The sequence below is a fragment of the Pararge aegeria genome, chromosome 18 (genome assembly GCF_905163445.1).
Source record: "Pararge aegeria chromosome 18, ilParAegt1.1, whole genome shotgun sequence".
In the NCBI taxonomy this organism is placed as follows: domain Eukaryota; kingdom Metazoa; phylum Arthropoda; class Insecta; order Lepidoptera; family Nymphalidae; genus Pararge; species Pararge aegeria.
In genome coordinates this window covers 14835986-14850558 of record NC_053197.1, presented here as the reverse complement: position 1 = coordinate 14850558, position 14573 = coordinate 14835986, and the positions used below count along the sequence as shown (strand labels likewise).

At 35.4% G+C, this 14573-nt stretch overlaps 2 protein-coding genes across 2 annotated transcripts; both read left to right on the top strand.

Moving 5' to 3' along the window:
* The first annotated feature begins 167 nt into the window (after positions 1 to 167).
* Positions 168 to 4123, top strand: LOC120631540. The gene is made up of 4 exons (XM_039901168.1): positions 168 to 328; positions 1187 to 1351; positions 2199 to 2400; positions 3621 to 4123. Exons 1-4 carry the CDS (start codon positions 251 to 253, stop codon positions 3842 to 3844), a joined length of 669 nt encoding a protein of 222 aa, XP_039757102.1. The 5' UTR covers positions 168 to 250; the 3' UTR covers positions 3845 to 4123.
* A 3543-nt stretch (positions 4124 to 7666) lies between these two features.
* LOC120631475 lies at positions 7667 to 12585 on the top strand. The gene is made up of 4 exons (XM_039901084.1): positions 7667 to 7849; positions 8300 to 8458; positions 9176 to 9359; positions 11400 to 12585. The coding sequence occupies exons 1-4, from the start codon at positions 7763 to 7765 to the stop codon at positions 11558 to 11560; spliced, it is 591 nt and encodes a 196-aa protein (XP_039757018.1). The 5' UTR covers positions 7667 to 7762; the 3' UTR covers positions 11561 to 12585.
* The last annotated feature ends 1988 nt before the right edge of the window (positions 12586 to 14573 follow it).

The following is a 14573-nucleotide window of genomic DNA, read 5'->3' as shown; positions in this document are numbered from 1 at the left end:
ATGAAAACGTACAAACAACTTTTAATGTTTTTTTTTTTATGTAGTCGGTAATACTTAAACTTATCTGAAGTAAAAAGACAGATAAGTTCCTATTCTATTTGTACCTACTTCGTAATACTCATGTCATCTCAGTCAATTTACAATGAATTGTTGGTACATATAGAAGCTTTAATTATTATTATATTGAATCATTATTTTAAGATTTATAATAAGAAGAAAAATCAAGTTTATTGATTAAAGAATATTAAATATGTGTATAAAGTTAAAATACTGTTGCTGGTGTATACCTTTAAGGATCGGATTGCTAATTTGGGCGTATTTTTCAGTGGTAAGTTCTCAACTGTTTTTTTAATTATTATAATAGAATGGACAATACATTTGTGTTTTGAATGGGTAAGCTATGCTTGGAGTATCTCTACGTGAGCAAAATAGAAATGGGGAGATCCGACAAGACCCAGAGTTATCCACATAGAGCAACGAGTCGCGAAGCTGGTTGTAATTAGCGGAGCACACAGCTTTTGGGCGTTGGGGTCCCAAGTTGCTGGAATGGCGACCTCGCACTAGAAAGCGTAGTTGGTTGACAAGGTGGTCAGACGAACCAATTCGCAGAATGTCGCTGGATACAAGCGAGCAAAAATCGTACCGAGTGGAAATCCCTACAAAAGACTTATGTTCAGTAGACGTCCTGAAGTTGAGTTAAAGATGACGATGCAGTCTTGTAACACTACTGACCATGACTCCTCTTCCTTCGGGTGTCGCACGAGGCAACTAAAGGAATATAATAAAGAACAGCAGCAGCGTCATCTGTGCTAATTGAACCTTCTACTGCGATCTCCAACTAGGTGCCCAGCTAGGCTATTTATGATGATAACCGGGTACTCCCTGCGACTCGTTTGCTTTGCTTCGTTTTAGCTTAAACCCCACCGAAGCTTCTTTTTAGGGTTGCTAATAGTTCTATTACTAGTAGTGGAGAGGATATCTAAAACCACTAAGATTCGACTCATAAGGTGCCTTGTCTTTCCAATATTTTTAAACAGAGCGGAGTCTTGGTCACTTAGACTACAAGACCGCCGGAAAATCGGTGCCCAAGAGATGTAGTGCTGGATATGCCTTTTAAAGATTCCTTGGACTGCATTCCGCACGTCAATGAAGCATATTTTGTATATTATTATTTTTTATGTTTCAGATAACAATTTATTTGAACAGCCTGATTGGGCTTTACGAACTCCAAGATTTATTCTACGATACAAAGCAGCCTCATCCTGGAAATTACATTTACAAAATATTTATTTTTCTTTCAATAGTTATATACTTTATCTTCCACGTAGTTCTGGTCGCTGGACTACATAAGGTAGGTAATTAACTTCATTAAAATATCGGAGTAATTTATAATATTTAAAATTTTTCACGATGCCTCGATAATGACTTTATACAAAACCTATAAACTATAGGTAAAGTTGATCATTACATTTTTAAGGCTTAACCATGTTGTAATGTTGTTATGTTGTAATGAAATCCATTACTCATTAGGGTTGTAAAGTGATTTATAAAATCCTAAAATTACATTTACGAAATATGTAGTTTTCTTTTCTTTATATACTTTATGCTGCACGTAGTGCTAATCTAGATAAAATATTTTATTTCTTTCATTATCATGCTCGAAATAATTCATACGGTTTTAAATATTTCGCAGTTCTGGCTCGACAGTGACTTTATTTTTGGATAAACAAACTTTTTTTAGATTTAAAATTTTTAGAAATAGGGCCATCAATAAAATATATTTATTTTAAGTGTAGTAAAGTTATGAACAGCAAAAAAGAAATTAATCCTTGACAGCAATCCCACCAGATGGAAAGTAAGATGATGCAATCTAAGATGGTAGCGGGCTAAAATTTTTGCAGTATGGCTTCTTGGTATATCTAAATAGTTTGACGGCACGCCTTTGTCGGTAGGGTAATTATTAAAATTATAACAAAACCACTTAATATAGGTCTCATTCAGGTAGGTATCATCATTACATTGTTATTAAATTATACTAACCCCGAAAACCCTCTAAAGGCCAAAGAGCATAGACTAAACATAGATATAAAAACAAAGTATATAGATAATTAAAAGTTTAAATTCTTTCAACCCCATTTGGCACACAGCACACACACACCTTTATATTTATAAAAATTTTTTTTTTTTTTTCTTTCCAGAACAGCCATGGATTATTAATGGTGCATAAGGGTTTCTTAACGATATCACTGATACTGGAAAGCATAGCCGCCGCCTTGCTTATACCTTTGGCTATATTCAGAAAATACCACGAATACTCACAGATAGATACCACTGTCCAAGTATACCTTAAATTGTTGAAACTACTGTTTTACGTTGTTTCTATACTGACGATTTTTTTTTGTAAGTATACTCTGAATATTTTTTGTTGGTTTTTTTTTAAATAAATATATTACGACAATACAGACATGGCATACAATACGCATCGGAAACGAAGATGCAAAGCGTTGTGGACGCGTCCGCGGTATTTCAACCACGTAGGGATGAAGATCCTTACGGTGCCTCGCGATTCGATGGTAAAAAGGTTAGGGGGGAACCAGATCGAACAGTTCTCGAGCACACTCTCCGAAATATATCTTATAGAATAACGAAAGGCAGGCAACCTTGCGCCGATGCTCCTGTCCTGTGTGTGCAAGTGCCGATGCTCCTGTCCTGTGTGTGTTAGTATATAGTTATAGTAGTAGAGGTTTTTGTGACAGAGTTCGTCCGGGGAAGTACTAACGCCATGCTTGTTTAGCTGAGTAGCATTGTTGCAATGCTGTGCTCAGGTCTGAAGGGCGTGGTGGCCGATGTAGTTCCAGGCTCATGAGGCTTAACACCTACGCCTCAAATTGATGGACCCAGGGCGGCATATCACAGGACGTGCTCCTTGCATGCCCTGTGAAGTGTTACTCTGTGTATACGCGATGATTCTGCACTTACAATCTATATTAAAAAAATGTTATGTTGGTTTGTGTACGCTTCAAAAACTAAAAAGGTCTGCACCGATCGAGCTGAAATTTTTGCATGATATACTCGTATAATCCGCATCAAGGATTGTTTTTATCTATTTTCTGCATCAGTCACATATCCGCGATTAAAATCTACGCAGACAGTGGAAAAACAAAAAAAAATGTAAATCCATATATAAATATACTACGACAATCCACACACTGCCATCTAGTCCCAAAGTAAGCGTAGCTTGTGTTATGGGTACTAAGATAACTGATGAATATTTTTATGTATGTAATAATATACGTAAATACTTATAATATACATATAAAACCCAGACACTGAAAACCAGTCATGTTCTTCACACAAACATTTTCCAGTTGTGGGAATCGAACCCACGGCCTTGGACTCCGAAAGCAGGGTCGCTGCCCACTGCGCCAATCGGCCGTCAAATATTATGTATTCTTTGTTTTGTTTCTCATTTCTCAATCATTCCATAAAAATGTGCCACAGCGAATCGTGGCAGGGTACAACTAGTCTACTATAAAAAAAAGAAGCAAATTTTTTTTTAAGGCTACAGGACATTGGTATGATGATGATGAGAGATAGATTATGTTCTTTGGTTGTTTCAGTCATCAAAGTCTACATACTGTTATGCGTACGGAGCATGATATCAGCCCTAGGTTATGATGAGGACGGCTATAAATTGGAACAGCCCCCGGAAACTCCTAGCGTCATTGTACTTAATAATAGAAAAAGCAGGAGGCCAGGTGACGAGAGTGACTCATCACACAATATACCTCAAGAAAGTAAACGAGCAAAGGTGCGACGAGGACAGAGACACAGAACAGTATAAGTGCTTAATACAGAAGGTTCACTTTGTCCACGCCTTTAATGAGAAAGCAAGTGTAACTAAGCTCTTAGTTCATATTTGCTTGCAGACACGTTGAGCCGCGCGAGTAATATTTACCTAGCCAACGACCGTGCGAGCCAAATTCAACCTTATTACCACATCGAGCGATTCAAAACACACAGGGAATGTTAAGGGTTGAATCGAGTGGGACGCTGCTGGCACCATTGAACGCTTGCCGTTGCTCACCAACTGGAAGAAAGCAACGAAGAATAAAATTCTGTAAAAAAAAAGTATTATTACATTAAATTATTTTTAACAGATTTATCACGTAATATTTCTTATTTTACTCCCGGCTGCTTGTTGGCTTTCTATACAAGCATAAATTTTATAGAATACAATTAAAAATGCTTTTCATCATCCTCATGCTGCTTAGCTATCGCTAGGAGATATCCTAGCGATAGCTTAGCAGCATGGTTTGTTTCAGTCTGAAGGGCGTGGTTGCCGGTGAATTACAGGCACACCTACACCTCAAATATATGGACACAGGGCGGCATGTTGCAGGGAGTTTTTCTTGGACGCCCTGTGAAGTGTTCCTTTGTTTTTATAGGCGATGGTTTTCCATTTACCATCAGGTGTGCCATCTGCTTGGTTTCCATACAGTTTTTAAACTCCTATTTTTTCCCTTAGGGAATAAATTTCTGAAAGCCCACTCCTAGCGGACGCTTTCGTTATAAAAATTTCAGCTCCATCCATTCATAATTTCATGATAGATCAGTTAGCCCTATGTAATATATAAAGCTAAAGAGTTAGTTTGTTTGCTTACTTGAACGCGCTGATCTGAAGAACTACTGGACCAATTTCCAGTGTTGGATAGCCCATTTATCGAGGAAAGCTCTAGGCATCATCACGCTATGACCAAAAAGAGCACAGCACCAATGAAGAATGTTTTACAATCGGGTTTTTTTTTAAATTTTGAGAGCTTCCGCTTCCGCTAAATGGTTGAACTTTTGATAAAATTATTAATTACAAAGTTTTCTCCTTAAATTTATTTTAAAAAAAGTCCGCGCCAGCATACGTCTATCTTTTAAGGTTGACTTAAACGCGGACTAAGTCGCTGGGGCCCGCTAGCTATATTACACCCAACCCAGAAAACTAAGTACCTATTGGAATTCTGTTTTGTTTTATTCATACGCATTCTGTTGTAGTTTGTAGGTATAGATGATAAACTTTCGTTAGTGATAGGAATCCAATTCCGCACCAGATGCGTACATCATGCTGATATGTGATAGCTGATTCATTACTTTATCTGTTATTTGACAGAAAATAGGAAAATAAAAATTGGTTGTCTGTAAAGTCGGCTTACTGACGATAGTTGAACGTGACAACATCGTAAGAAAATACTGATGGAATGGTTGCATTTTTCAAAAGAAAATTTTAATTTTATTTGTTTGATTGATATTATCGTTGCTATAAACAACTGACACCGCATTCACTTTTCACTGCACTTCATCCTTGCCGAAAACATGTAAATGTATTATTGTATAGAAGCTGTCCACGCGGACGCATCGTAGGAGTACTCAAGTAGGAGAGAGACAGATGTCGAACGCGGAGGCCGACTATGCCTCTTTGTCGCTCGTTCCGCGCTCTCGCTTGCACTTCAAGCCTTGAATGGAACGCCTCAGAGCGAGGTAACGCCGCATACGTCATGTTTTTCGTGCGTGCAGAAGGCTCCATCGAATTATAAGAAGTTGTCACGTCAAAAATATCTCCACTCAATCATCATCTTCTCTAACTAGAGCTTATTGAAGTAGGAGTAGAATTTTTTTTATGACAGAGTATAATAATATTTGACAGCCGATCGGCGTAGTGGTTAGTGACCCGGCTCTCTGATTCTAAGGCTGTTCGTTCGATTCCCACAACTAAGAAATGTTTGTGTGATGAACATGAATGTTTGGGTGTTTATCTGTATATTAAAAGTAATTATGTATAAAAATATTCATCAGTCATCTTAGTACCCATAACACAAGCTACGCTTTTTTTGGGGCTAGTTGGCGATGTGTGTATTTGTATTGTCGATATATATTTATTGATTTATATTTACTTATTTATTCATTGCCACCCGATTTACTTTGCATTACTAGGTAAGTAAATAAATAAAATAAAATAAATAAAAAAGCCATTTATTCTACTACCAATAAATAAAGAAATACATATTACATTCATTCACATAATTAAACTACATAACATAATTAAATTTATACATATTTTAACAAATTACATATAATATTTCATTACATTTATTTAATAGCTCTATAATAGTCTTCAATTCTTATTTGTTTTGTTGTGTTGTGGTAGAAGTCGGCGTAGGCCTCCCCCAGCTCTCTACATTCCCTTCTTTCCTTAGCGTTTCTCATCCACAAAGGTCCACATACTCGAGTAAAAACGTCCGCCCAACGTTTCCTTGGTCTTCCTCTTTTCCTTTTCTTATTCCGTGGCATCCACTCGTCAATATTTTCGTCCATGAAATGGTATTTGCTCTGCAAACATGACCTGCCCATTTCCATTTTAGCAATATAACTTGCCTCGGGGCGTCGCTAACACCCGTTCTTTTCCTGAGTTTTTGGTTATTTAGCCTGTCTGACAACTTTACCCCCAGCATGCTCCTTTCCATTTTCCTTTGGCATACCGCAATTTTCTCCTCATCCGCTTTTCTAAGTGTCCATGTTTGGCATCCATAAATTAAGCATGGGAGAATTGCGACATCGTATAACCTGGCTTTTATGCTGATATTAATATCTTTGTTCTTCATTACCTTCTTCAAACTCCAGTATTTCTTCCATGCTAGGGCAATCCGTCTCTGAAGCTCTTTCCCCATTCGGTCTTCGAATGATGTCAACTGGCCAAGGTATATGTATTCGTTTACAAATTCTATTTCTTCATTTTCTACTATTATTTTTCGTTGTTTGTCACCGTTTGTCATTATTTTAGTTTTATCTTTATTGAGAAACAGGCCTACTTTCTTGCTTTCTTGCGCTAATTGAGTAATCATATCATTTAAAGTATTTGGACACTCAGCAAAAATTACAATATCATCTGCGAAACGTAGATGGCTGAGGTACTCTCCGCTTATGTTGATTCCCTTGTTAGACCAATCTATCTCTCTAAATACCATTTCCATTACAGCAGAGAATATTTTTGGTGAGAGCGGATCGCCCTGTTTTACTCCTTTTTCTATAAAAAATTCTGGACCTACGTTTTCTAATTTAATTTTTGCTGAACTTTTGCTATAAATACTCTTAAGTACTTCAATGTAACCGGAGGCTAAGTAAATATACAAGCAAAATTCAGCTCAATTAGAAACAGGGAAGTGGGTCTTTAAATTGCGAGATGGTCACAGCGAAATAAAAACCGCGACGGGACGTGAAACTAAATAAAAGCAGGTAGATAAGAAACAGTGAAAATATTTCTTAATACGGGTAATAAGTCAGTTTCAAATAGCATCGCTCGTTCATCGTTTTTGAATGACGCGTATATAATATAAGTAGGTACGAGTATATTGTGGCAAACTTGTATCTGCTATCATACGGACGAGAGAAATCTCGAACAGCGAACGTGTTAGGTATAAAATATATATGCAACAAAATACATACATTACATATAAGTTAAAAAATATATAGATATTAGTTATTCATATCTATTTAATGTGAAAAATGAGATTTACAGCTGTGAAAATACAGTGTAAAATAATTCAATAATAACTTTTTAATTTTATAACATGTAAATATTAGAGAGACATTGATTTTAAGTTTTTTGTTATTACTTAAATGAAACATATATAATATATGCTTAAATAATATGATTAAAGAATAGCTTTTGGTGACCAAAGTGCTTTGTAATTGGCAAATTTGAGGCAAAACAAAGATGAGATGTGAAATACCAGTTTTATTGCGGTGTTGTTTCTGCTTTCCTCTAAGATATGGTCTACTGGTTTGGTCGTACATTAAACAGGTGAGTGACCTCCCATCAAATTATATCGCAAAAAATAGTTTTTGAGTAATTCACTGCCTTAGTTTTTACTAAAAGAAATCAGATGCAGCCCTAACATCACATGCAAAATAAATATCAATTGGTGTCACGTACCGTAGGTACTATGCGTGTGTCGGTCTTTTGTCTTCAATAGGGTTGTCATAAATAATAGGGTGTCGTAAGGAATATATTTCACTTAGAATATTTGAATTAGTCTGTATGGAAAATAAACAAACTTCTTTTTATTCAATATTTTTACAGGGCGATTACTTATGAAATATACTTATTTGCACTCCACAGTATTTCGCAATTCGGTAACACGTTTTATATAAAAATTATAAGTACCTACTATATATATGAAAAAAAATAATAACTACAAAAAAATTGTTTCATTCCGCGAATGTCTTTAACAGTTGTTCTTGTTTCTTGCAGATATTTAGTATATTATTCTTAACCTTTGTTATTCATCAATTATATCAAATGAGCCATCGGAGGACCGGTGTAGAAACCTATGTATTATCATCACTACTTCTAATCTTAACTATCGTGGACATCGTGTTTCATATCCTTTTTATTAAAAGTACGCAAAAAGTAAGTATAAAAAAATAAAAAAAACTAAAACAGAAACAAGATATTTTATAGATTTCTAAAACTGGGCTATTTAAAAACAAGTAGAGTTAGTGCCCTTTAGAAAGTTTTAAGCCCTAATAATTTAATAACAAATATCTTATATTTAACAAAAAGTTATCTGTGGCCACATTAGTGAAGTTGATTATATATCAAACCACCAAGTCGATTAAAATGAATGGAATATGTGGCCACAGACTACAGTTTATTGTTTAATTATACAGTTATTAGTAGCCTATTATTTTATAAGAACCTACTGATATTTTTTCGAACAATGTATAGCCAGTGTCACTCTCAATGTGAGATTTTTTACGACACACCGTAAATCCAAATCTGTATCAGTTAAAAACGGAACCCTTAAAGGAACTTTGTCCGTCCGTAGGGACTACAAAACCATTGTATAAGTATAAGGATATATTTTACTTTAAACATTGACAAGTTTGCTTGGAAGCATCCGGCTCCGCTTTCATCTCTCACAAGATAGAAAAAATAATTTTAAAATGTAAAATGTAAATTGTTGATATTGGAAAAGAGCAACTGCTGAGCTTCTTGCCGGCTCAGAGAGTTACTATACACAGACACTTGACGTTTCAAAATTGCTTATATTAGGCCTACTTGAAATAAATAAATTTTGAATTCATTTATACTTCCAGAAAATCAACTTGATTATAATTGTTTCAGAAAGAATACAAGAAAATTAGAATTTTTTACAGATACAGTATTGTTCTATTATGTCTGTTTGCAGTCATGATGTGTCTTTATATAGTTTTTATATGTGCTTACTTCATCCACGTGTCACCAATCATTTTGATATTATTGTGGACACATTTACTGCCAGGCGTGGTGATGATTGTAGCGTTACTGAGTGAGTATTTTAATTTATTTAATTTATTTATCTCCAGGGCGCCTTCTGTGAGATTTTATTAGTTTTTTTTGATAGTATTAATTCACGGACTTAGCCGAGGGCCCACGTGATTCTAAGTGGAAAACAACTGCGAGTAAGCAGAGCGACAGGGGATATAGTTAACGTGCCTAGCTGGTAAATCCCTGGCACATGGAATAGGAGAAGTTTACCCCCGTGAATTAATACACATGCATATATCATTAGGATATAATTTCCACTTGTGCACCAGTGCTCTAAGAGTTGATAGAAGTGTGGGAGAAGATACATTTTTCTCCTTTCACCGGGGATATTATTGTCTCGTGCCCACGCTAACCGTGCTGGGGCGTAGAGAAATAAGACTGGCGAAAGTACTTCCCCGGATGAGCCCCGTAACAAAAAACTCAAACTACTACAAAATCAATATAACTTACCTAATATACTACGTTCGTGAACATATCCTTAAGAGTTTGGCCTGCTACTATCTTTTAACGGCATCATTACTTACCACCAGGTGGGATTGCAGTCAAAGCCAAACTTGTAGTACAATAAAAAAATAAACATAAAGTTAAAGTCAAAGTCAAAAATATCTTAATTCAAGTATAGATGGCACTTTCGATCGCACTATTAAGTACACGAGAAATGTGTAAATGGTAGTGAGATGATGGACATAACCACATTCGTAAACTTAAAACTAAAGCTACGAGGGTTCCAAACGCGTCCTGGTCTAAGAAAAAGCCCACAACAAACTTAGCCGGGTGTTCTTTTTTGTTATCACCATCTCACAATGTCATTTTAAATTATTAGAAGAGCAACCTGGTTAGAGCAATAATTTACACCCAAGCTTTTTTATCGATTACATAGTCCTTTATAATAGGACTTTTCTATAAGCTTATATATATAACTAGAACTCAGAACCAGAAAGTTAACCAAAACTAGGTGTATACGTTTATGCACAAGTGCATAAAATTACGTTTGGATCTGCTTACAGAAAGTCTAAAGTACAACTTTAAGAGCTTAAGAAGTGAAAATAATATATTTCAGCTATTTACTAAAATTACATAGTAAAACAAAAACATTACAAAAGGTTTGCAGCACCTGACTCGAATAAATACTTAACACCTTTTCAAGTAAAAAAAAGTCAAATTATTTACTCATTGGTATGAGCTTTGAATAAAAATAACCAATAAGCGTAATCAAAACGCTTTTATCGACGGAAATAAACGCAGAGGCAAACTAAGTAGCAATCCTAAAGCATACAGTAGGAAAATTAATTTTGATACTAATAAATTATTATGTTACAACCTTAACACGAACTAACTTCACAATAAAAATAATCCTATCTTTACACAAGTAAGCCCGACTAATGGGGCTGGCTGAAACCAGTGCTGCGCGTTTTAGTATGCAGCTATACTGTGCCAGTTCCTTTGTCACACTTTTTTTTATTCTTTAACAATTTATGACACAAAATGTAACATTTTACACAAATGTGTGACAATAAAGACGACTTTTCTTTCTTTCTTTCTTTCTAATACTAAAAGTTTATGAAATTATATTATAATATTTGCAAATTGTTTCTGCAACCGATAAAAGTAGGCATAGGTTTGTTTCCGGAGAAATTTATTGGGCTATGGAGGCGTTTCCCACGCGTTTTTCGAGTATGGATTACGTTAAAAATTTGTTAAAAATCAGAAAGAAAGTTGTTTAAAAAAAATAAACCGTAGTTTATAACATTATATAATAATATGGTGAGAGAAACAAAAAATTCTTGTGATAGGTTCGAAGAAAAATGGTTTTAAATTAGAAAACAGAGCCTACTTTGCGAATTTATTTATGATAGTAATTTTTATTTTTTCAATTTTCTAAATCGAAGAGGACATGCTTTGTATCCTGTACATTAACATATATTTTTTTGAAGCTTTTCCGATAAAAGGTTCGTAGAAAAACGGTTTTACTTTACTATTAATGAAGCCCATTTGACGTATACCCAAACTAATTGCTTATCCCTGCATTCTCCCGTTTCAGTCATCCAAAGCTACCTGATCATACTCGTGCGAAGTGAATTCATCAAACTGAAGAATAATTCACAGTTCGAATTCGTGAACGATGCGGCTAAAGAAAAATGTACCGCCAACATCGATTTCGTTAAAGAAATTCCTGCCTCAGTTTATGATAATGAAAACTGAATTAACCCGATTTGCCCGACTACTGGAAGGCAATGTTTTAACTGTATATATACATGTACAGATGTACCCAGTGGGGTGCACTTCATACATTCACAAAAGCTCTGCTTACCTTAAAAAATTTATATAGCTCATAAATGCGAAGGATTTTTCCATTTTATGGCATCTTTCTTCTTTATGCTACTGGATGTACTAGTTTTGTGAAGCCCCTATTAACCTGATTTTAATTTTTGGATTTTGTTAGCTTCCTTTTAGCAACCCAAGTGGCTATGTGACTTGACAATAAATCTAATATGCAAGACCAAAACACGCCAAGAAAAATAAAATTTGAATGAGAAAACATGTTCCCAGTATGATATCAAATGAACGATCGCAGTACCTACGTAGATTCCAAAAATTATAAAATTTATTAACAAAAATTCCCTTGATTTGCGGTTTTTGTGAGTTCCACTTTCTTGTCGCTCCCAATCTCCAATAAATGCGGTCCAACAAATTAGCCCTTAACTGCAATCTCACCTGGTGGTAAGTCATGATGCAGGCTAAGATGGCAACGGGCTAACCTGTTAGGGAGTATGGTAGTCATACCCCTTATCGGTTTCTACGCGAAATCGCACCGGAACACTAAATCGCTTATCGCCACGTCTTTGAACCCGAAACCTCCTACTTAAATTCACAGTTTTTACATCCCGACTATCTGTTTAATGTCACGACTAACCAATATGGCGGATTTGACAGAAAAATACGCAAATAATAATACGTATACATATTTAAGAGAAAAGTTTTGAGTTTGGTATCAAATAGTGAGCACAGCAAAAAATGGTTTGAGGCTCATGTAATAATACTTATCTACTTAGGTCGATATTTGTAGGAGTTGGATCTTTTAGTTTTATCAATATGCACTTTTATTGTAAATTTAACATAAATAATGCCACTATTGTTACAATTTGTAGTGATAAAGTAGTGAGTTCATTTTAGTAATCTTACGTTAGGGAACGCTGTACAATTTGTCGTTGAAATATATTTTATGTAAAATAAATACATTAATAAAATATATGACTTCTAATAAAATTTATTTTCTAGTGTCCCCTACCAAATAGTTTTATGTTAAGTTTTCATCATCATCGTAGTCCCACAGTTGGGCAAAGGCCACCTCTCATAACAGAGAATTTTAAAGCAAAGAGCAAAACGATTACAAGTATTTCAGTCACAATAACCGAGACCAACGGCTTAAAATGGTCTTCGAAAAAACCGCTTTGATAACTCAATTAAAAAAATAAAATAAAATATATATCTGCACCACGACGATACACACACCGCTATTGAGCCACAAAGTAAGCGTAGCTTGTGATGGATACTAATATGACTGATGAATATTTTTATAAACAGTATACATAAATACCTATAATATACATGTAAACACCTAGACAATAAAACATTCATGTTCATCACTCAGACATTTTCCAGTTGCGGGAACCCACAGCTTTCACTGACTCAGAAAGCAGTTCCGCTGCCCACCGCGCCAGTCGGCCATGAAACTAATCTTCAGGCTGCTACTGAGAATTTCTAATACAAATACCGAGCCTAACCGAATCTAGGACTTTGTTATTCGTATTTGAACATGCTAACCACGGGACTAACGGGTTACTATAAAGTTTCTATTTCGCTAAACTAGAAAAGTACCTATGCGGAATTATAAAAACCATAAATACCTCTAGCAATAGGTATCATCATACAAAAAAAATACCTATTCTTAATTTCAATTAGGCCCTAAGTGAGCCCTTACCTGCAACCCCACCTGGAACCGAAGATGCAGTCTAAGATGGTACTGGGCTAACTGTGTGTGGTTGTGTGTGTGTGTTTGTGTGTGTGTGTGTGTGTGTGTGTGTGTGTGTGTTTGTGTGTGTGTGCCTAGCTATGTATGATGGATATCAAATGATCGGAGATGTATCGGTCGAAGATGGCCGCACACACAAAATTCAAATCCATGATGTCTGCCACCACAGAATGGCAAATTACATTTTGTTTTTCACAACTCCCTCAAAGGACCTGTTACCTAGGACCTAACGATTTATTTTTATTCAGTTTTATTAATTTTTAATTTGATTTTAATACTTGTATTAGTGAGGCTCAGTAGTTTTTAAAATGTAGAGTAGAATTAAACTGAACGTGATACGTGAAGCAATAATTTTGTAACCCTGTTTACAAAAATTGCGCGGATGGAGGAGTTTGAAATTCCCCACACTTACAGTATAGAGAAATATATACATAATATAACATTTTTTTTAATTATGCAAATTAAATATATTAAATCGATTAAAAAAAACATTACGTAAGTATTATGACACACACACTTATATATATACTCTTTTATAATCATTTTGTGGATTATAATTTGTTTAAAACAAAAATACGAAAATTAATAGTACCTATTTAAAATCTGTGAATTTAGAGGTATGTTCAAACTTATTATTTAATTTAGACGGCCGACTGGGCTGCGACCCTGCTTTCTAAGTCCAAGGCCGTGAGTTCGATTCCCGCAACTGGAAAACATTTGTGCGTTGTACATTAATGTTTTTCAGTGTCTGGGTGTTTATCTGGTATAAGAGCAAAGTGCGACGAACAACTCGCAGATAGTCAATTCGGGTTTAGAGCGGGAGTGGGCACCAGAGAGGCTCTTTTTGCAATACAGGTTCTTATACAAAAATGCAGATATGCAGCAAGATGTGTACCTTTGCTTCATAGATTACGAAAAAGCTTTCGATCGAGTGTTGCATGATCGACTTATTGCCATACTACATAATATAGGCCTAGATGGGTAGGACATACGTATCATCCAGAATCTGTATTGGAATCAACGAGCTAAAGTTCGGGTTGGTAATGAAGAGACTGAGGATGTCGAAATTAAGAGAGGAGTTCGGCAGGGATGTATTTTGTCACCTACGCTATTTAATTTGTACTCTGAAACAATAATTGCAGAAGCTATCGAAGGCCTAGACTGCGGAGTCAAAATAAATGG